General features: G+C 43.7%; 1 protein-coding gene across 1 annotated transcript in view; it reads right to left on the bottom strand.

Annotated features, from left to right (window-relative positions):
* Positions 1 to 20168, bottom strand: part of MEI1 (meiotic double-stranded break formation protein 1) — a 62631-nt gene extending 42463 nt beyond the window's left edge. Inside the window, exons 1-11 of the mRNA XM_069490622.1 lie at positions 19967 to 20168; positions 17051 to 17174; positions 16152 to 16202; positions 9990 to 10063; positions 8510 to 8615; positions 7797 to 8000; positions 5804 to 5934; positions 4352 to 4466; positions 3246 to 3362; positions 2140 to 2239; positions 1881 to 2015 (exon numbers count right to left, since the gene is read on the bottom strand). Coding sequence (XP_069346723.1) covers positions 1881 to 2015; positions 2140 to 2239; positions 3246 to 3362; positions 4352 to 4466; positions 5804 to 5934; positions 7797 to 8000; positions 8510 to 8615; positions 9990 to 10063; positions 16152 to 16202; positions 17051 to 17174; positions 19967 to 20134 — 1325 coding nt within the window. The 5' untranslated portion in view covers positions 20135 to 20168. The remainder of the gene's footprint in view (positions 1 to 1880; positions 2016 to 2139; positions 2240 to 3245; positions 3363 to 4351; positions 4467 to 5803; positions 5935 to 7796; positions 8001 to 8509; positions 8616 to 9989; positions 10064 to 16151; positions 16203 to 17050; positions 17175 to 19966) is intronic.
* Between the last annotated feature and the right edge of the window lie 3337 nt (positions 20169 to 23505).

Genomic DNA, 23505 nt, shown 5'->3' with positions numbered 1-23505 from the left:
GACATGAATGTTGATGGACACTATTCAACCCAGCACAGTAGCTAAGAAAAAAACTTGTTAACACTCATCCCTGGGTCTTTTTGAACACCGAGTATCATCTGTTGGGCCTTCTAATAGGTTCTTAGTCACTTATATATAGTTAAGGCTTAATTTTCCATTTTTTTCTTCATTTCTGGAAGCTCTAAGTTTAATGATCCTCATGGTTTCACCATCTTTAAATTCTTTTCAGCAGCTCTTACTCCTCATTGTTCCTCTAGTTGTGCTTCCCAGAGACTCTCTGAGCCACTCCACTTCAGTAAAGGTTCTGGTAAGTTAAAGTCAAAACCAAAAATCATCCAAGGATTAATAACCTACCCCCTACTTATCTCTCTCCACAATTCTAACCCAACCGGCATTCCTGCTTCTTTGAGCATCACCCGCTTCACATAACCTGCTAGCAAACTGACTACTGTACCCTCAGCAATCCTTACATTTTCTCACCCACATGTTTTTGCTAACCCTGGTCCTCTCACAAATCTAAATCTCTCTCATCCCTCGTAGCACAACTCAAATATCACCTCTTGCCTGAAAGGTGCTACTGGTCCCCCATAGCACCGGCCTCCTGGGAGACTTCCAGCTCTGCATGGGTGCCTCTGATGAACACAGCTCTTACTCTCTGCCTTTGTGACCCTGCTGGTTACTCATCTCATCCAAACTGGGATTCATGCTCCATATTTAGAGAATCAAATCCAGGGAAGGACAAAGGGGGAAGGGAGACAGACTGAAGTCATTGTAATGTAAAATGCTATTTTTTGTTTCAATTTTAATAACCAACCTAGAGTCAAATCACAAAGACTTAAATATGGTTCCAGAAGAGACTATAAATATTAACAACTTTTACAATGTAAAATTAAAGGTACAGCTGACTAACCTTGAGAAGTAGAGAGTAGGGAAGAGACGGGAAATGAAGAGTTGGGATGCTGCTAACCAAGCAGGAAGTCAGGAGATACTGCTTGAGTTGAGGGAATATCAATACCAGTTTTAGGTATATTATTTAAAGGTTCAAAATCATAAAATATTAAATACCAAAAACACCAAGGAGATATAGGGAAGACAAAACATGTTAGCTAATTAAATCTTTTTTTGTTGTTGCAGAAACAGGGTCTCGTTATTGCCCAGGCTGGTCAACAGATGGAGTGAACAGATTCAGTGACCTCTACTACTCTTTACCAAAATGAAAGTAAAGGGATTTTTTTTCCAAGATATAAATCCAAACCAACAAAGAAAATACAGAAAATATGATAACCTAACACTTTGGAAGTACAGTCAGACCTCTGTACCTCTGGGTTCGACATCTGTGGATTCAACCAATCACGGATCAAAAATATTTTTTTAAAAAATGATAATACAACAATAAAAAATAATACAAATTTTTAAAATACAGTATAACCACTATTTACATACCATTTACTTTGTATAGTCATCCATTGGGATCCTGAAGGACTGGTTCCAGGACCTCAATGGAGGTCCCTGATATAAAATGGCCTGGTATTTGCATATAACCTATGCACATCCTGCAGTATACTTTAAATCATCTGTTGGTTACTTATAATGTCTAATACAGTGTAAATGCTACATGAATAGTTGTTATACTGTATTATTTGGAGAATAATGACTAGAAAAAAAAGTCTGTACATGTTCAGTACAGATGTAACCATCCATTTTTTAAAAATACTTCCATGGTTGGTTGAATCCAAGGATGTGAAACCATGGATACTGCGGATAACTGCATTAGGTATTGTAAGTATTCTAGAAATACTTAAAATTATCAGCTTCCCTGGCCTCAGCAGGCCCTCAGGTACATGCAGGGTTGGAAAGTTCAGCCTGCCTCGATCTCTCACCTCAGAAAAGCAGAAGTGGCCCTCACTGCCTCAGCGGCCACCTCCAGCACAGGGCTGCTAACTGCTTCTTGGAGGGCACGGCCAGCATCTCTGCACATGGCTGAGCTCGTGAAGAGCTTGATCTCCTCCGGCTGCCTGAGAAATGGTAGATAAGAAATGAGTGAGTGAACTCTTATCACTGATCCTACCAGGAATAAGAGCTCACTTTTCCTTCTCCGTCCTGGCCCCTACAGGCCTGATGTTCCACCACTTTGCTCACCGAGTCAGGATCTCAGCAAAGAGCAGCAGGCCCTGCTTGTGCAGCTCCGTGTTGTTCATCTTCAGGCTCCCCTGTAGGCTCCTCACCACTGCCTCGATCCCTACCTCAGGATGACATGACAGAGGTGAGGCATCAGTACTCTGTAGTTCCTTCACTGCCCACCAGGAAAGGTGACAGGCTCCCGATAGCACATATTGGTGGCAGCCCCTTGTGGGGGGACCCTGACAAGGTTGAGCTAATGGGACTGGACTGTGAGATCTTTGGGGGCAGGCCCTTATCTGATTCATCTCTGTTTCCCCAACACCCAGCTCATGCCATTGGACAGGCCTTGGCACTTAGGGTATTCAGTGAATGCCTATAGACCAAGCCACAACTCCACTTGGCACATTCCTATTACTCCTTGAAGAATCAGGTCGAAACTGCACTCCTCTAGGAAGCCTTCCCTGATCCACTCAGGCAGAGCTGTGAACCTTCCCTGAGATTACGCAGCTCCTGTGCTTCCCTAGCAGAGCTCCAATCAACTCATATTGAAATTGCCTGTTTATGTCTCTGCTTTTCCTGAGGGCAAGGACTACGTTACTTGCTATCTCTAAATCTCCAGGTCCCAGCCAAGTGCCTTACATAGACTAAGAGCACAGAATATAAAGTGAATGATTGAATTTGCCTACTCTAAAAATCCAGATGTGATATGAAAAATCCCAGACAAGGAAGGGACAGTTTCAAAAAACTTTGAAAGGATAAGTCAGCAAAACTTAGGGACTACCTAGATGGGCAGATCTCTGGGGCATAGGAAAGGACTAAATCCAAGGCTGAGTAACATTGTTTACAGTTGTTGTTAACATGCAACAGGAGTTCGTTTAGTGGCTAACTGGAGTGTCCTTCCTTGCTGAAGAGTCTAAACATACATACTTCTGCTAATCAGGGAACAGCAGAACGATTTGGATATCAATGCTTGCACAAGGAATCGGGTAGTGACTATGCTGATGGAAATGCACAGACTCCAGCACTCCCCTCTGAGGGGGAGGTAGCCCCCCACTGCTGCCTCTACCCAACTTCAAACTGCTATCCACTCAACCCAGAGCTAGTATAGGACCCCCACTACCAACCGTATACTGTGTGGCACTTGGAAAAAAATAGTGGCTCTTCTGCCAGGAGTATCAAGCAGTTGTAGCTGGACCAGATGAGCACTTCACTGGAAGAGGAAAGATGCTCAAAGAGGAACTCTGGCAGGGGACAGGATGAGAAAACAATAAATGACAGCCACGTGATCATGATCCCTTAACCAATGCCAGGGCCTTGGATTTACGCAGCATCTTACTCCTGTTACTTCATCTGTTCACACACCCTCTCCACAAGACATGATCATTAAATCACAGATAAACCTGGAAAGTTCCCTCAAGATTATGGTCTAATCTCTCCTTTTTAACAGATGGGAAAACTGAGGCCTAGAGAAGAGGCACTGATAGTGGCAAATGTGGGACTGGAATTTAGGTCTCCTAATTCTCAGGATAGGCAGCAGCATGATGCAGAAAAAAGAGTTTTTAGAGCCAGAGACTTTTTCTTAAGAGACAGGGTCTCACTCTGTTGCCCAAGCTAGGACTGGAGGGCAGTGGCATAATCATAGCTCACTGCAGCCTCCAACCCCCAGGCTCAAGCGATCCTCCTGCCTCAGCCTCCCAAAGTGCTGGGATTTGAGGCCCATGTCCAGCAAGACTAGATTTTACATCCCATCTCTGCCAGTGACTAGGCTTGTCAGTTTGAACTAGTTATTTCTCTTCTCTGAGCCTCAATTTTCTTATTCATAAAATAGCAAAGGTGAGGACCTAAATGTAGTAACATTTGCAATGTACCTCAGGGCGTATTGCCCAGCTCAGAATAGGCCCTTGAGGAACATTAGTTCCCTTTGCCCACCTGGTCCACAGGTCATTCCACCACACTATACTAGGTTTTTATTCCTACATGGTCAAATAAATGACAAAAATCAGTAACAAATTGTTCAAGGTCATACAAGAAATCTGTAGCAAAAGGATTCAGATGTTACCAGGCCCACTTCCTAGAGTCTGTCATGTACAACCAAACCTGTTACCACCCCATCCCTCTAGTATACATTATCAAAGATCCTCTGACAGGGCTACTGCCACTGCTGTGACCCCCAGGTCCCTACTTAGAATTCTGGGGCCCTCAGAGGAAAAAGTTAGAAGGGCTTCCCTACCTGGGATATCAGCATGGATGAAGGCCAGGGCATGCTTCACTGGGGAGTGGACCAGCACCGCGGTTATACAGTGGGCACTGGCCACCTGCAGGGTCTCATCTCTAGAGAGGAGAAGCTGGAGAAACAAGCAGCAGAAAGTATCCCAGTCACACTACTGGCAGGACCAGAAGAACTGGCCTGAGCGCCGCAGGGAAGGAGCCTAATTCCTCTCTGAACCCTCCGGCACCACAGGGCACCAGGCACAAGGACAGTGCACCGGGAGGGTAGTTATGGATTATGGAAAGGCATCTCTGTAAACAGCACAGAAATATTAATATAATGAAAGAACACAATGTAAAATCCACAAGCGGCACCAAAGAGCACTAAAACTGTCACCAAGAAGTGTTCAGGTCTTCATTGACAAAAGTACTTTCATAGCTCTCATTTGTTTTGTTTTTTTGTTGTTGTTTTAAGAGACAGGGTCTCACTCTGTCACCAGATGGGACTGGAGTGCAGTGGCACTATCATAGCTCAATGCAGACTTGAGCTTCTGGGCTCAAGTGATCCTCCTGCCTCAGCCTCCCAAGTAGCTGGGACTACAGGTGCATGCCATGATGCCTGGCTAATTTTTCTATGTTTAGAGTAGGCTCAGAGATATGACCTAGCATGTGCAAGACCAGGGAGAAGAGGGAGGAGGAAGCTAACAAAAAAAATAAATAAATAAAAGACCAGGGAGAAGTTGTAAATGGCTGGAGCACTGGGTTATGGGGTAGAAGAGACAGGAAATTGAGGCTGAAGGGATGAGCAGGGTCCAGATAAAGAGGGTTTTCAGTATCAAGCTGAGAAATTTATCCCTAAAACAACTGAGGTGGCTTTGTTTCTGTTGCTGGATGTATTCTCCATTTTCAGGAAGCCCAGTTGTGACGGGGAAGATGCAAAGACAAGAATTTACAACTGAGGCCAGTTATGGTGGCTCATGCCTGTAATCCTAGCACTCTGGGAGGCCGAGGCGGGAGGACCATTGAGGACAGGAGTTCAAGACCAGCCTGAGCAAGAGTGAGACCCCGTCTCTACTAAAAATAAAAAGAAATTAGCCAGACAACTAAAAATAGAAAAAGAAAATTAGCCGGGCGTGGGTGCATGCCTACAGTCCCAGCTACTTGGGAGGCTTAGGCAGGAGGATTGCTTGAGCCCTGGAGTTTGAGGTTGCTATGAGCTAGGCTGACGCCACGGCACTCTAGCCCGGGCAACAGAGCGAGACTCTGTCTCAGAAAATGAAATAAATAAATAAATAATTTACAACTGAAAAGAAATCTACATTGAGTCTTCTAATAGCATATTGTTTTGGCCAGTAAGAAAACACTTTTGGAAATCCCAGAAAGAAGGAGTGGGGGATGAAGACAGGGCCCAGGAAGCACTTGAGTTCCCTTGTTATTGAACCTTGAGACCAGGAAGCACAAGACAACTGACTACCTTTTTGAGCACCAAAGGCAGTGAGGTCTCTCCTGGTGGTCCTGAAGTACTCTCAGCACCTTCTGCCAGTGCAGAATTGTTCATGATCATGGACACAAAGAGATCATACTTCAGCAGCTGCCTCAGCAAACCTAGGAAACAAAGGGATTGGGAAGTAAGGAGAGAGGAACACAGGCACCCAAGATAGCTCCTCAGACATCTCCAGAGAAACCTCTTCATGTCTCCATAGAGATGAAGAATGGTTAGAATCCTTAAGCACCAATTTGCTTTCTGCAGCCCAGCTCTCTTCCACAAGGATCTAGTGAGAACCTACTAAGTGCTAGGCCTAAGGGTATAGGGATTCAACAGTAAGCAAGGCAAACACAGCCCTGATTACCACACTGGACTATAAGTTTCATGAGGGCAGGAATGATGTCAGTTTCACCATATCATCCATCACCTGGCACAGTTCCTGACACATAGCAGGGATTCAATAAAGATATGTAACAGAATATAAGATCTACAGCACTTGAAGAGTCCAAAGGATGTGACCGCACACCTGGCTAGAGGAAAGAGGGGGAAGGAAAGGCTCCAGAGAAGAGGGCATTTAAAATGTGAATTCCCAGTACCATCACCTGGGATTTCCCTCTGCTGCACCCTGTTCCAAGTTACCATAGACACAGGCTGCTTCATGGCTTGTGGTTTGGCCCCTGCTTCTGCCTTCCTCCTTTCCCTCTCTCCAATCCCTATTCACACTTCAGGACTCAGTCCAGGCATCCTTTCCTTCTGGAAGCCTCTCCTATCTCCTGCTCCCACCCTCTGCTGTGCACCTCCATGACAGCACTCACTGCACTGCACTCTAATTGTCCATGTCTGTCCTCCACACTGGCCTGTGAGCCCCCTAGGCTAGATCTTGGGTCTGATCATTTCTGTGACCCCAGAGCCCAGCACAGGGCCTGGTACAGAAAGAAGGCTGATTATGTGTGGCTGGATTGTTCTTGGCCCAAACTGTGAAAAGAAGCTGATGTCACCCATAGTCTATGCTTTCCCCCCATAGCTTCTGCTCCATAACAGGCCCTCACCTGGTCACCAATCATAGTGCCCATCTGTTCTGTCCAAAATATGAAAGCTCCCTGCTCAGAAGCACTTGATAGACCTTATGTATTTATGTAAGGAAATAGCAGGAGAAGAGGCTAAAAGAGTATACGGAGGTTCCTAAAGAGCCTCAAGCAGAGAAACCCAGTACCATGGTTTGAATGTGTCCTCCCCCAAAGTTCATGTGTTGGAAACTTGGTCCCCGATGTAGCAGTGGTGAGAGGTGGGGCCTGTGGGAGGTGTTTGGATTGTGGGTTTGGGTGTTTGGGTTTGGACTCTCATGAATGAATTAATGCTGTTATCACTGGAGTGGGATTTTTATCATGGGAGTGGGTTCCTCAGAAAAGGACAAGTTTGGCTTCCTCTCACTCTTTCTCTTGCCCTCTCTGCCCCATGACACAGCAAGGAGGCTTTTGCAAGATGCTGGCCCCTTGATCTTGGACTTTCCAGCCTCCACAACCATAAACCAATAAATTTCTCCTCCTTATAAATTACCCAGTCTGTGGTATTCTGTTACAGCCGCACAAAATAGATGAAGACACCTGGACTTTACCCTGGAGGACAGAAGAAGCCAAGAAGATTTTCTGACTAGGAAAGTGACAGGATGTGAGCTCTACAGCATGAAGATTAACTTGACAGCAAGTACAGGATGCACCAGGGCAGGCAGTAAAGACTGGAGGCAGAAAAATTGCTGTGCCACTTTCCTTCCTCTTTTCTTTCCAAAGGCAATGTTCTTAAGATGCCACACCAACCCGAGAGACATCTTTCACACAGTCTGTGCATCTCTTCTCCCAAAATTGTGGCTTCTACCCTTTGCAAACCAGCAGATTTCCCCACTACTAAAGAGGCCAATATATCTAGTTTTCTAGCAAAGCCTCAAAAACTTATTCTCCCTTTTCTCTCAAGCCCCATGTCTTACCCAAGCAGTTGATCTGTAGCTCCTTTGTCTGGGCACCGTCCAGAGTGGAAAGGAAGAGGGGACAAAGCTTCTCTCGGAAATGTCCTGAAAGTATCTCAGCTGCTTTTGGTGAGGAGTATAGCTTCCCATAAAGGTAACAGACAGAAGCTTGCACTCCCTCGTTGGGGTATACTAACCCTCTCAACAGATGTTCCGTCAGGCTGCCTGTCCAGAAAACAACCAAGGAGCCAAGGGAAGTCTCACAATGTCAACTGCTATATGAAACTCCAAACTATTATCCCCAATGGGGTAGTAATGGCAATTCTCTGTTATCCCCCGCAATAAATGTTTTCTAGATGCTTAATCAAAAGAGAAAGCCAAGCTTAGAGAAGTTAAGTGATTTACCCTTGGATAAATCTTCTGTGAGATATTTATTTGCCTTTCCCTGATAGTAAAAAGTACTTCTATATTCCAAAATTAATTCCTCCTGGCATCCAAAAGGAAGGTTCACAGTAGATATTTAATTTGTTTTAAAGAATGAATGGAAATAGCCCAAGACTAGCGTCAAGAAACTGACCTTTTTCAAATTGACCTACACAGAGCACATTTTGCAGATGGGGAAACTGAAGGCTAGAACAAGAAAGTAATGACTTCCCAGTGAATGAGCCATCCAGGTGGCAGTGTGATCAAAACAGGTAAAAGGGTAGTGGCAGCTCTTCCCTCAGGTTACTCACCATGCTCCATTACAAGCTCATCTGCCAAAGCAGGGATGGCGTCCACCAACTTGCCAAGAAGGGTCAGGGTGGCCAAGCTGCCTCGCATAGAGGGCATGTTACACAGCTACAGAAAGTGAACATATTCCACTCTATCAGTTGGGATCAGGATAGATCTCCTACCAAAATTGATCTTGCCAACACCAACCCGTATCGTTCATGTATCTCACCACAATAAGCAATCAGCTTCTTTAGCGAAGTGTCCAACTCCCCCATTTTACTGGGAACTCCCAGGAGAAAGGGACTGAGTCAAATTCGTCTCAGAGTCCTCAGTACCTAGCTCAGTATATATTTGTTAAACTGAATTAAAATTAGCATATTTTGCCTCCTATAGAACCAGAAACTAGACGCTGACAGTTGGGAATGTCATAAAAACAGAATGCTGACTCAATGCAAAAAACTCTATTATTATCATCATTACTACAGCTGTGTGCCAGGCACTATGCTGGATGCTTTACAGGGAGAGGTCAGTAGTATATATTTCACCTTTTCTACTGACTAGCTGTACCACTTTGGGCAAGGCTCTTAACTCCTCTGGTGAGAAATAATAATTGTACCAACCTTACAGGGCTGTTGATAAGACTGAATGAGATATTGTATATAAAGCAGTATATAACACAGTAGTACCTAGCATATAGAAAGTGCTCAACAAATATTAAGTGGCATCATCATAATGATAAGAATTGATATATATAATTATAAATTCAATCTGATTTATTAATCACATGCAAAATAATGATGATATAATTTAAACATAATTTATAATTAAACATTGCTTTTGATGGCATTAAGATTTGTCTTTCTTCTGTAAAATAAATAAAAAGTGATTCTGATATTATTCCTCAATCTTAAACACAATACAGAAGCTACTGTTTGATATTTTTAGACATTGAAGATAGCAGGTTAAACAAACCCACTCAATGTTTACCTCAGCTGCTGATAAGAGCAAATGCCTGCCTATGAAAGACTTAGTGGAAAAAATGAAAAGAAAAAAAAAACAGGATAAAAACAGAATAATGAAAAAAAAAATAAGAGCAAATGCCTTCAGTACAAAGTAATATATACAATTCAAAATTAAAAGAAATCGACAAAGCAAGACATAGTGAACATATTTCCTTGATAAATTCCTCACAGAAATCTGTATTGTATTTAGAAAGTCACAGAGAATGGGCCATGGGACGATTATATCAGAAAGATGGGACTTCAGCGCATGGACGTAGCATCTGGGAGACTGAAAGGGGAAGGAAGGAAGCTGCAAAGATCACTGGAGCCGGATCAGTAGATCCAGGCCCTAGCTCTGGCTCTGCCACCAACTCGGTGGCCTCAGGCAAGTTCCTTTTCCTCTCTGGATTTCAATCTCCCCATCTACTCAGAGCTACTGGCCCAGCTCTGACATCTGAGGATTCTGAGAGATCTCAAGAACCCACAGGTATTTACTTACCTGTTTGTGGCACTCATCCAGAAGGCAATGGATGGTCCGCTCTAGGTTCAGCTGCGTTGTGAGGTGGACAAGAACTGAGCAGATGAAATAGCATTACTGACCGGAAGACACCCCGACCCGGAATCCACCTTTCAGAGCCCTCCTACTCCAATCAGTGCAGGACAGTGATGTGCTTTAGTTAATTGGTATTATTCTTTGCTGTTTCTCCCATTAAACTATGTGTGCACATCCAAACTAAAGTATTTCTGGCTTCCTCATTGTTTATATCAGTGGTTCTCAATTCAGGTTGCACATTAGAATCACCTAGGATGCTTTAAAAAAAAAAAACAATGCCCAAGTCTCACCTCAGACCAATTGGTAAAGAGCCCAAGCATCTTCATATTTTTAAATGTGAAGAGATACAAATATATTTTAAATATATAAATATATTTTATACTTAAATATTTAAATATATTAGTAAATGTGGTTATATTTATATATATTTACTTTTCTAAACATAAAATTTTAGTATATTTCTGAAGTTCCCCAGGTGAGTCTATTGTGAAGCCAAGGTTGAAAACTACTATTTTATATAATCTCTACTTTTTTCCTTCCTCAGAGTTTGCTCTTTTATATACTAGGAAGAAGAATTTTGAGTGAGTTCCTGTGTCAACTATTACAATATCATCTCACAGCTCCAAATTCACCCTTCCATACAATCATTTATGGTGCTTCGGCTGGTATCTTTGACAACACGTGGAGACAAGACTGGCTCTGCAAGGTTGGAAAAGCTGAAAACTAGACTTAGCAGCTGCTATGGGGAGGTTCTGCCACATCAGGGTGAGGAAGCACTGTTGGATAACACTCACAGAAGGAGGAAGCAGGCTAAAATCAAACAGGAACCATGAGGAAGGGGCAAGTCCTTCTCCTTCCACCCTTACAGTTTAGTCTCCCTCTTGAACCCCCCTTTTTTTTTTTTTGAGACAGAGTCTCGTTCTTTTGCCTGGGCTAGAGTGCCGTGGCATCAGCCTAGCTCACAGCAACCTCAAACTCTGGGACTCAAGCAATCCTTCTGCCTCAGTCTCCCGAATAGCTGGGACTACAGGCATGCACCACCATGCCCAGCTAATTTTTTCTATATGTTTTTAGTTGTCCAGCTAATTTCTTTCTATTTTTTTTAGTAGAGACAGGGTCTCCCTCTTGCACAGGCTGGTCTCGAACTCCTGACCTCGAGTGATCCTCCCGCCTAGGCCTCCTAAAGTGCTAGGATTACAGGCGTGAGCCACTGCACCTGGCCCCTCTTGAGCCCTCATCCCAGTGAAGTTTTTGGGGTCTGGTCATGGTTCTGCAAGCTATACTGGCATCAACCACAAGTGGCTGGCTGCAGGGTTACAGCCCTACTCAAGGGTGGCCCTGAAGGAAATGATGAAGGGAAATCCCCCCTGATGGTCAGAACTTGAAGTGGTACATTTGTTTGTCCACATTGCCTATACTGAGAGATGGTCAGAAGTAGATACAGATCATATTGATTTATGGGCAGCTGCTACTGTTTTGCTGGATGATCATGGACTTGGGAAAGACAGAATTTAGAAGATTGGTGACATTGAAGCCTGGAGAGGAAGATAGATCTTTCAGAATTAGCATAAAGTAGTAATATAAGATATTTGTGTCCTGTGTGAATGTGCCCTACGGAACGTCTACTACAGAGGAAGTTCTCAGACCCATGTACACAGTGGCTGTGGTGGCAGGGTTGGAGACTCTGCACGGGCTCAGCAACATGGACTTCCCTTCATCAAAGCTGAATTGATTATGGCTACAGCCAGGTGCCTAACCTGTAAACAGCAGAGACCAACACTAAGTCCCCAATACAGCACCATTCCGTGAGGGCACCAACCAGTCACATGGTGTCAGGTAGATTACATTGTACTCCTTTCATCATGGAGGAACAGAGGTTTGTCCTCACTGGAATAGATATGTATTCAGAATATGGATTTGCCTTCCCAAACCATAATACTTCTGCCAGCAACACATCTGTAAACTTACAGAATGGCTTATTCATTGTCCTGGCATTCTGCACAACATCATTTTGACCAAGCAACTTATTTCACAACAAGAGAAGTTCAGCAATGCACTCACGCCCATGAAATTCACTGCTCTTATCCCATACTCCATCACCTGGAACCACTGGCCTAACACAATGTGGGATGGCCTATAAAGATTCACTTGTGGCTGGGCACAGTGGCTCATGCCTGTAATCCTAGCACTCTGGGAGGCTGAGGCGGGCAAATCGTTTGAGCTCAGGAGTTCGAGACCAGCCTGAGCGAGAGCGAGACCCTGTCTCTACTAAAAAAAAATTATAAAAAATAAAAATAATAAAAAAAAAAAAGACTCACTTGTGGCACCATTTGGAAGACTCAGTTATGGCACCATTCTGAAAGGATGGGGCCCTATCTCACATGTGGTGTTTGTTTTGATTCGGCGATCAACAGAAGGTGCCGGTCTCGTTTTAATTTAATTGCCTCCTATCTCAGAACACACTCACCTACTGAGGTACTGAGGGTCAGGGCTTCAACATATAAATTCTGGTGGCGGGTACACAAGTCAGCACACAATGTATCCTATCCCCACAAGTTTGAACTCTGCTAGTTTAAAGGTCTTAGATCCTAAGAATGCTTCCATGAGAGGACACAGCACACACAATGGTTTCATTGCATTAAAAGTTGTGACTATTATCTGGCCATTTTGAGCTCCTCATGCCATTGAACCAATAGACAAAGAGTCACTCTACTACCTGGAGTGACTGATCCCAATACCCAGGGGAAACTCGGTTGCTACGATCAGTAAGGGCAGGGAGGACTGCCTGAAACCAGGAATTCTCTAGGGTGCCTCTTACCACTTCCATGCTCAATGGTAATAGCTAATGAAAAACTTCAGCAATCAAAAAAAGGCAGAGCCACTGAAGATTCTAATCTTTCAGGAATGAAGGTTTGGGTTACCTGCCAGGTAAAAACCCTGACCCGTTGAGATCCTGGCTGAGGGCACAGAATGCCTAGAATGGGTAACATTAAGAAAGAAATTATAAATATTAACTATACCCTTATGACCAGTTATGAAAATGAAGATTATAACAACTTTGCATGTGTAAATATTTGTATATATTAACTATTTTTTTCTTCTCTCTCTCCCTTGTTATTATTTGTACAATTGTGGTGGAGGTTAGCTTAAAACTTTAGTCTTTACATAACAGAATATTCAGATGGGACTGTGACTGAATTTGAAAATTAATTAACATGCCCCAGAAATGGACAGTATGACTGTCTTCCAGAAATAAATACAATTATTATTGGAACTTTTCATCTCCTTATATTAGAGATAGAATGAGAATGGCTTTGTTTATATGAAGTATATGTATGAAGGATAGTTATATCTTGTTAGGTAGAAACAGAGCTGGTTTTATTCTTCTATGGGAGTTCAAATATGTGGAAAAGGGTGTTTGGACACCAAGTAGCCAAAGGGATAGACCGTTACTACTACATTATTATTGGCTTTCAGTTCCAAACCCATCCTTCTATACCTTGTCTTAGGATACGAGGGCTGGAACTCTGCAAACCACATTTCTACTTTGCTAGTTGGACCCCATGAAGCTGATAACAGGAACTAGAAAGAGATGGTGAGGCTGTAGGAAGAAGGGATTTGCTCCTTCCTTTTTGTTTCCTATGGGTTTCCTGTCTGCTTCCTATTCCTATGAGTATCACTTTAACACTTTTTTTTTTTTTAAGAGACAGGGTCTTACTGTGTTGCCCAGGTTGGGCTGGAACTCCTGGACTCAAATGATCCCCTTTCCTCAGTCTCCCAAGTAGCTGGGACTACAGGTACATGTCACCACACCCAGCACCTTATTTCTTTACCCTAACAGTGGCAATGCCTTTCCATACCAGCAGCTGAATCCAGTTTGCAGTTTTTTCAGAACCAGCTTCATTGCATCCCTCCTCTCCTAGAGACACCAGTATCATCTAGTCCAGTGGTCCCCAACCTTTTGGCACCAGGGACCAGTTCCATGGAAGACAATTTTTCTACAGACCAGGGAGGGGCAGGGATGGTTTTAGGATGATTCAAGTGCATTACAGTTATTGTGCAGCCAAATCTCTCTGTACTGACAATCTGTATTTGCAGCTGCTCCCCAGTGCTAGCATTACTGCCTCAGCTCCAACTCAGATCGTCAGGCATTAGATTTTCACAAGGAACACACAACCTAGATCCCTTGCATGCACAGTTTATAGTAGGGCTCGTGCTCCTGTGAGAACCTAATGCTGCTGGTGTTCTGACAGGAGACAGAGCTCAGGCAGTGATGCTAGCCATGAGGAGCAGCTGTAAATACAGATGAAGCTTCACTTGCTAGCTCACTACTCACCTCCTGCTGTGTGGCCCAATTCCTAACAGGCCACAGACCAGTACGGGTCCACAGCCTGGAGGTTGGGGACCACAGATCTAGTCACTGTCCCTCCTCAGAGGCCTGAGTCCCAGCCCCATGGGATCCCCTCCTCCAAGCTCAGAACCAGCACTATCCAATTAGCATTCCCTCCTCAGAGGTCTGAGTTTCATATGGGGGACCCTCCTCCAAACTTCTAAGTTTTAACAATTCCAAGCTCCTCTCCTTGTTCCCCCAGCCCCAGGGTGGGAGCTGTGTTGAGCCTAAGAATACTGAATTATAGAAATGCCCCCTGTATTTCTGGAGACAAGATTTGATTTCAGAAGTCAAATAAGGCTTTGCCTTAAGGAAAAGATAAATGTGTTAGTTCAAGAGCTGCCTCGTCTCAGGAGGGCGTCTTGCTGGTCAGTAGAAGCTGCATCTCAAGGAGACAGCTGTAAACTGGGCCTTTGGTTCTCACCTGTTTTGAAAGACAAGGCAGGCCTCCCTTAGGACCAAAGGTTGCCGGTGCTGCTGACAGGTGGACCCCCGGAGATGAGAGCTAATCAGATAGATATGCTAATGCCCAAGCTGGGCCCAGATGGAATCATGAGGTTAAAGTAATTAACACAAAGCACAGCCCATGTTGACTTCTGGGATCATCTCTGTCTCCAAGAACACAATCACCAGAGCCAAGATGTCTCTGTTTGTTGCTAAAGTAATAGCCTTATCATAAAACTTAGAAGTTTGCCCCAAGATGATTTTATAACTCATTGTTCCCCTAGTTAGAGTTAGTTAAAGGATCTGTAGTAGCCTTTTAGGAGACTTTGACCCTAAAGCAAACTGCCTGTTAGTATGAAAATCCCGTTGCCCTTGGCAACGGGGAGCCTGTATGTACCCTATATAATACCTGTGTGGAGTTTCAGTCGGGGAGATATTTGATGCGGGTAAAATATTTCCATCCGGATACCCTCCTTTATCTATTTTCATAAACTTTTACTTTATAAACTATATCTTTGGCTCTGTGTATTATTATTGCCATTACTTTATATTTTTATTTCTGTTTCCTACTATATTTTTCATCCTTTGCGATGACCCCTGCCTGAGAGACCAGATCGGAGGAAAAAACCTCTTTGCAGGGAGCGTAGCTAACTCCCCGCAGAGCTGTTTTCTGTAATTGCTACCTTTGTGAAAACTTGATTGTTTTCTTTTTGCTTCTTCAGTTACCTACTTAATAATTTGGTAAAGTTTTTTTCTATTCAAACATCTGGTATGGTTTCTATTTCCTGACTGGATCCTAACTGGAACAGTTCTCATTCTCGTTCTCTCTGCAAGAATCCTCCCATCCCAGTGCTCTTGCCTTCTTTCTCTACAAGCCCTTTGTAGGTAAACCCATGCACTTCAACAGCTTTAACCACCACTTGTGTGCAGACAACTTTCAATGAACCAATATGAAATGTAATAAAAAGCAGAGTTTTATATATGCCTTTGTGATAGCACTCATTAATTTTATTTACTAGTCAGTCAGTCTCTTCTCCAGATTATAAATTCTTAGAGGGAAGGGACTATGTCTTATCCATCTATGTGTTCCTGTACAGTATCTAGCACAGAATAGATGCCCAAGAAAGAAATGTAGAATTAATTATTGACAACTAATTGAGTTCTGCTTATCTGTCTCTAAATGGACAATTTCCCCAAGGCCTCAAGTAACCAGAGCTGTAATTCCAGATAATACTCCCAGCTCCAAATGCTAGATACATATGGTTTCACTTTACCTTCAATACAAAGGTCTGTTACACTCCCATCTTCCACATTGCATGACAGTTCTTGGAGCAAGGAAGGTAAGAAAGGGGTGGTTAAGTTTTTCTTCTAAGAGAAATAGACACACAAAGGCACAATGTGGATTCTAAGACAAATAGCAGCTTTAAGCAGTATCTCAGCTAAATTCTACCCTCAGCATCAAACACCTAGACTTTCAATGACCCACACTGGCTTTAAAAAGGTAAGGATTGTCAATGTGATGTAGCAGAAAAACCATGTGCTCTGGAGTCTGTGATAGACCTGGGGTGCAATTCTGGCTCTGCCATTTGTTAGCTATGACCTCCCTGAGCCTTGGCAATCATCCTATCTACCATAAAGGACTGTTTTAGCAGTTAAAAGCCTAAGAAGTCTCTGGCACAGAAAAGCACCCACTACACATTAGCTGCCCTCCTCCCAAAAAGGGCTCATTCCATTAGACATTATAGTCATATTAAAAGGGACCTCAGATAAAACTTAATCTATTACACTTCACACATGAAGGAACTAAGGCTCAGGAGAGGGAAAGTAACTTGATCAGGGTAACACCCAAGTCAGCAGCCTCCATTCTGGACCTTCTAATCCTGTGCAAAGACTATATAGACCCGACTCTTGAAGGATCGTGCTTTCCCATATTCATCTTCACAACTTTACTAACCTTTTAGCTCTAGGAAAGCTAGTTACCATAAAATGCATCATGTGTCTTATAAAAAGAGCCATTTCTACATCATCATGACAAAATAATTTGCTAATAAATTAAACTGCTACAATAAAAAAAGTCTAAATCATCTTTCTAAGACCATTTCTCCAAGACCCCAAAAGCAAATATACATCCTATACATGCAAAACTCATATCAAGTTTCCCTTTTAACCTCACCAAAAAGCATGCTTATGAAGTGGTTGCAGACTCTCTGGTCCTGAGCCACCAGCTGTGTGACCAGGGAGGTATGCCTCACAAGGGCATCTCGGAAGCAGGACAACACGTGCTTCTTGCGCACTACCTGGAAGCAAATGAAGAAAAATATTCAATAGCAACCAAGTCTTAACCATTCTGAACCCAAACAATTATAACTTCAAAATACAATTACATGATGGTACTGGAAAGATCATTTCAACTATGGTGAGATCAAATATGGAAAAGGGCATCATTTACACACGGGAATCCCTGTGTTCATACAGAGGATTATACATAAGCTAAGGTTCCTAATGCCCTGTACCTATATAGCACTTTACTCTTCACAAATCACTTGTGTCCACCAGCTCACTTAAGCCCAACAAGTTGGTGAAGCAAGCAAAAACAGATATTATGATCACCATTTTGGAGATGAGACAACTGAGGCTCGGAGACTTTCCCAATGATTCAAATCTAAGTCTCCAACCACATCTTGTCTAAGGTCCATGCTCTTTCCACTTCAATAGTCTGGGGAAGTGATACTAGGGTTCCATAATGACAGAGGTAAGTAGAGAAAACACATTCTTCTATTCAATGTAGGCACAAATTCTCACACTTCCCTATACAGAGAGCTGGGTAGTAGCTGTGCAAAGTGCCCAAGACAGTGGCAAAATTAGGTCAAGAAAGGGTGAGCACTGAGGATAGCACTGGAACACGGGTACAACTGACTACATCACCTCTTCAATTGGTAAGAGCTAAGGTTAAGAAAAGTGTGTTCAATAAAAGGCAAAATTGCCTCTCTTACTGCCTCTAACCTGTGCTATTGTAAGTCTTCTGTTTTTCCTTTGCTGATTCATCCTACATAATAGATTAAGCTAATGATCTAAATGAGCTACTCAAAAAATCTCAATAACTCCCCTTCAATTGACAGCTTAGGTTCAAACTCCTTACCTTGGATTCATATCTTCAAGGAAGTGACCTCAGCCTGCCTCTCCAATTTCATCTCCTTCAATTTCCCTTCACTCTGATTATCCTCCAAACTCATCCCTCTAAGAAACTTTTCCTAATTTCCCTCCTTACCCCGCATTGCACTTGACCACAAACATGTTCATTCTTCCAAATTCCCAGTAATGTGCTCCCTTATTTTCTCCTGTAATACACTGTCTTATTCATCTCTGATTCACTGTCCAAGCATAGCAGCCCCAGAACTTCTGGCCTCAGTGAAATCTCAGAGGTCATTAGCTAGTTCAGTGGTACTCAGTGTGGTCTGGGGACCTTTTGGGGGTGCCCAAAATCTTTTCTGGAGGTGCACAAGATCAAAATTATTTTCATATATTAAAATATTCTTGGCCTTTTACAGTCTTATTCTTTCACATGTGTACAGTGGAGTTTTTTCAAAGACTACATGGCATATGATATTGCAATAGATTGAATGCGGAAATACAGCTGTCTTCTTTTAAACCAGACATTAAAGCAACTTAAAAAATGTATAACAAAGCCATTCCTTTCACTGTCTTTTTGTTTTGGGAAAATATAGTTATTTTTAAAATTACTTATGTGCCACAGAACTGTACATTTAAAAAGAACTAAAATGGTAAATTGTATGTTGTGTATATTTTACACAATAAAAAATTTCTTGTGTTAATATGTAATGGTTTACTATTATTTTAAATGAATTAATAAATCTTTAAATTTTGTTTTTACCTCTAATACAGTATATATCAGTGGATATAACCCACATAAACAACCTTTGGGGGTTAACTTTGTTTTTTTTTTTTTTTTTTTTTTTGAGACAAGGTCTTGCTCTGTTGCCTAGGCTAGGGTGAGGTGGTCATCACAGCTCACTGCAACCTCAAACTCCTGGGCTCAAGCGATCCTCCTGCCTCAGCCTCCCGAGTAGGTGGGACTACAGGCACGTGCCATAATGGTCCGCTAAGTTTTCTATTTTTCGTAGAGACAGAGTCTGGCTATGTTGCTCAGGCTAGTCTCAAACTGCTGACCTCAAGCGATCTTCCCGCCTTGGCCTCCCCAAGTGCTAGGATTACAAGCGTGAGCCACCCTGTCTGGCCTGGAGTTAACAATTTTTAAAAGTGTAAGGGCATCCTGAGATCAAAAAATTTGAGAACTGCTGACCTAGCCCATGCCCCGCCAAGATATGCATTTCCCTCGCATGAATTTGAGAGAAAATTGATTTCCCAAACTCTACTTGGATGCCTCCCTCCATGGACAAAAACCTCACTGCAAAGGTGGGTAGGCATTGGGGGAACAGGCAGCTCTGCCTACTAGAAAGGTTTTCCCGTTCACCCTGGTTCTGTGTGGCTGCAGCCTCCACCTGCCATTCCTGCCATCACAGAGAGTAGGCAGCCCCCCCTCCACATTTACATCCCCAGACAGCTGAAGGCGATGACAAATGCCCACCGCGCGTGTGCCTGCCCACAGTGTGAGTGGGGACTAAAAAGGGAGGGTGCCTGAGCTAAGGCTGAATCCTGCAGAAATGGAGACCGGGACAGCAAAGGGCAGGGCGGAGAGAGGGAAGGGGACAAGAAGACGGGAAGGCGCGCAGGCGAGACTTGGTGAGATCCAGATTTGGCGCGGACAGGGAGAGGCCCATTGGAGGCGCAGAGCCAGGAGGCAAGGCCGATTTGGGAAGGGGCTACCTGGGCTCAGAGCGGGGCGGCTTGCAGGAGGGACTGGGGCTGAGGTGGGACATTAAAGGCCACCTGGGCCGGGTGAAGGGGCAGGGCCGATGGAGGGAGGAGATTAAATGAGGCGGTGGGCCCGGTTTAGCCTCAGGGAAGGTGGTGCGTCGGGTTCAGGGGAGCTGGTCTGGCGCGGGCCACGCCCCGTTTGGTGAGGGAAATACCCGAGCCCAGGTCTTCAGGGTAAGGGTTCCGCCCGCACCGACACGCCGGGCCCCGGCAGCAGCTCCAGCGCGCAGGCCAGGCAGAGGCGTGGGGACACCTGCAGCAGCCAGCGTGGATCGTGCCGGTAATGAGCCCTCTCCAAGAGCAGCACCGCCTCTTCGCGCCTCCCCGGCCGAGGAGGGTCCGCCGCGGGTCTCACAGCCATCTCCTCGCTCGTGCTCGGCTGAGGCGACCTCGTTTCCCGCGCAGCTTGTGCGCAAGCGCACTTGGAGAGAGACGCGCGCGCCGGTGTGCAATGCGCCCGCGCGGGCTGAGTACTTGGCAATCTTTGGTGAGTGGCGACCCCTGAGGCCAGCGGTGGGCGCGGGGACTCTGGAGCGTGTCTTACTAAACCTAAAGCGGTTTGTTCTTAGAGCCCGCAGTAATTAGTCTTCACCACCCCGAAAGTTGGAAAGCATTTATAAAGTAGCTGTCATTAGCCTTGGAAAAGGAAGGAAAGGAAGCAATCTATTTCTACTACTTTTTACAAAGTAAAATAAATGATCTCAGGAATTTTTATCTAAAAGCAATTAGAATTATTTTATTTATTTATTTTATGATTATTTTTCTTTAGAGACGGGGTCTTGCTGTGTCGCCCAGACTGGAATGCAGTGGCAGAATCACAGTTTACTGCAGCCTCTAATTCCTGGGCTCAAGCGATCCTCCCACTTCAACCGCAGGAGTAGCTGTAGGCCACCATTCCTGGCTACAATTATTATTTTCCCTTCTCTCAAAGAATCTAAGACAGTCCCTTTAAAATATGCTTTCAGGCCGGGCGCAGTGGCTCACGCCTGTAATCCTAGCACTCTGGGAGGCCGAGGTGGGCGGATCGTTTGAGCTCAGGAGTTCGAGACCAGCCTGAGCAAGAGCGAGACCCCATCTCTACTAAAAATAGAAAGAAATTATATAGACAGCTAAAAATTTTTTATAGAAAAAATTAGCCGGGCATGGTGGCACATGCCTGTAGTCCCAGCTACTCGGGAGGCTGAGACAGGAGGATCCTTTGAGCTCAGGAGATTGAGGTTGCTGTGAGCTAGGCTGACGCCATGGCACTCACTCTAGCCTGGGCAACAGAGTGAGACTCTGTCTCAAAAAAAATAAAATAAAATAAAATATGCTTTCACAGAGGGCTGCATGGCACCTGGCACTTTGTAAGTGCACAAAGAATATGAAAAAGAAAAAATATTTCTTCATTTATTAAGAATAAATGTTCATATATTGTATTTACCATAAAATATATTAACAATAACAATCCATCAAGCAACAGGGGTTAATTTAGCACCAACGAGCCCAGCAACTGGTTAATGTTGAAGAAGGTAAGTTCAAGAGGTGTGTTCACACTTCGAGGCACTGTGACTGAGTGGAAAAAAATGCCCTCCATGGCAGAATACTTTGGAAAACAACAGTTCCATATTCGATGGAATATTATGAAATAGTGTTTGGGAAAAGTAGATATTAATGCAGAAAAATGCCCATTAAAATGCTAAGTGGGCCGGGCGCGGTGGCTCACGCCTGTAATCCTAGCACTCTGGGAGGCCGAGGTGGGCGGATCGTTTGAGCTCAGGAGTTCGAGACCAGCCTGAGCAAGAGCGAGACCCCATCTCTACTAAAAATAGAAAGAAATTATATGGACAGCTAAAAATATATATAGAAAAAATTAGCCGGGCATGGTGGTGCATGCCTGTAGTCCCAGCTACTCGGGAGGCTGAGACAGGAGGATCGCTTGAGCTCAGGAGTTTGAGGTTGCTGTGAGCTAGGCTGACGCCACGGCACTCACTCTAGCCTGGGCAACAGAGTGAGACTCTGTCTCAAAAAAAATAAAAATAAAAAAAATAAATAAATAAATAAAATGCTAAGTGTACAAAAGATGCAAGATTATATATATACAATTATATAAAATAAACAAACTTAACATTTATTTCAACATCTCTTAAATATAGATAGCATTAAAACCTGTTCAAGAAAATAAAAAAAACATTATGATATATGTTCTAGTCTTTCACTATACACTTTTACAACAGCAATGTACAAAGGTTTGTAAACTGCTTTCTTTCAGAGAAAAATATATCATGTACACCTTCCACATCATTACTTTCTTATTTTCTTTTTTTAAGAGACAGGGTCTCGCTGGCACCCAGGCTGGAGTGCAATGGAACAATCACCGCGCTGCAGCCTTGAACTTCTGGGCTCAAGCAATCCTCCCACTTCAGCCTCCCTAGTAGCTGGGACTTACAGGTACAAGCCACTGCACCCGCACTAAATATTATTCTACATATTAATACTTTTGAACTGTTGACAAAGTATTATTCTGTTTGACAAAAAAGAGCCAGAAACTGTGCTAGGAGCTAGGGGATTCACAAGTAAGCAAGAGGAGATAGTCCTTGCCCTCAAGGAACTGAAGTCCAGTTAAGGAGACAGACAAGCAAACTATTACAATGGAGTACTATGTATATATATTAGTTATCTATTGCTATATAACAAATTATCCCATGTAGTGGGTTGAATGGTGACCCTCAAAAAGATACATCCACATCTGCTATAGACTGAATTTGTCCCCCCAGAATACATATGTTGAACCCCCAATGTGATTATATTTGGAGATGGGGCCTTTAGGAGGTAATTAAAGTTAAATGAGTTCATAAGGGTTGGGACCTAATCCAGAAAGATTGGTGGCCTTATAAGAAAAGGAAGAGATATCTCTCTTCTTCTTCTTCTTCTTCTTCTTCTTCTTCTTCTTCTTCTTCTCTCTCTCTCTCTCTCTCTCTCTCTCTGCACACACATCCAGGAAAGACCATGTGAGAACATAGGAGATGGTGGCCATCTGCAAGCCAAGAAGAAAGCCCTTACCAGACACCAAATTGGTTAGCATCTTGATCTTGGACTTCTAGTCTTCAGAACCGTGAGAGAATAGATTTCTGTTGTTTTAAGCCACCAAGTTTGTATCAATTAGTTACAGTAGCCATATGCAACTAATACACCCCAAAATTTGGCACTTTAAAACAATAAACATTTATTATATCATAGTTCTGTGGATCAGGAATCTAGGCACAGCTTAGCTAGGTGACTCTTGCTCAAGGTCTCTCAGGAGGTTGTAGACAAGCTGTGTCAGCTGAGGCTTCGGTCATCCAAGACTCACCAGGGCTTAAGCTGAAGGATCTGCTTCTAAGCTCACTCACATGATTGGTGGCAGGATGCAGTTCCTCGCAGGCTGTTGGACCGACAGCCTCAGTTTCTTGATGGCTGTTGTCCAGTGGCCTCTTCAGTTCCTTGCCACAGGTGACTTTCCATAAGGCAGTTCACAATGTGGAGGGTGGTTTCCCTCAGGGAGCAAGTGAGAGTGCAAGACAGGTGCCCAAGATGGAAGCTACAGTCTTTGTAACCTAATCTTAGACATGACACTCCATCATTTCTGCTGTGTCCCATTTGTTAGACGTGAGTCACTAGATCCAGTCCACACTCAAGGAGAGGAGATTACACAAGGGCATAAAAACCAGGAGGTAGGGATCATTGGGAACCATCTTAGAGGCTGCCTGTCAC

This window comes from Eulemur rufifrons, chromosome 16 (assembly GCF_041146395.1).
Source record: "Eulemur rufifrons isolate Redbay chromosome 16, OSU_ERuf_1, whole genome shotgun sequence".
NCBI lineage: Eukaryota > Metazoa > Chordata > Mammalia > Primates > Lemuridae > Eulemur > Eulemur rufifrons.
The sequence above is the reverse complement of the archived record's forward strand: the minus strand, read 5'-3'. Positions and strand labels throughout refer to the sequence as shown.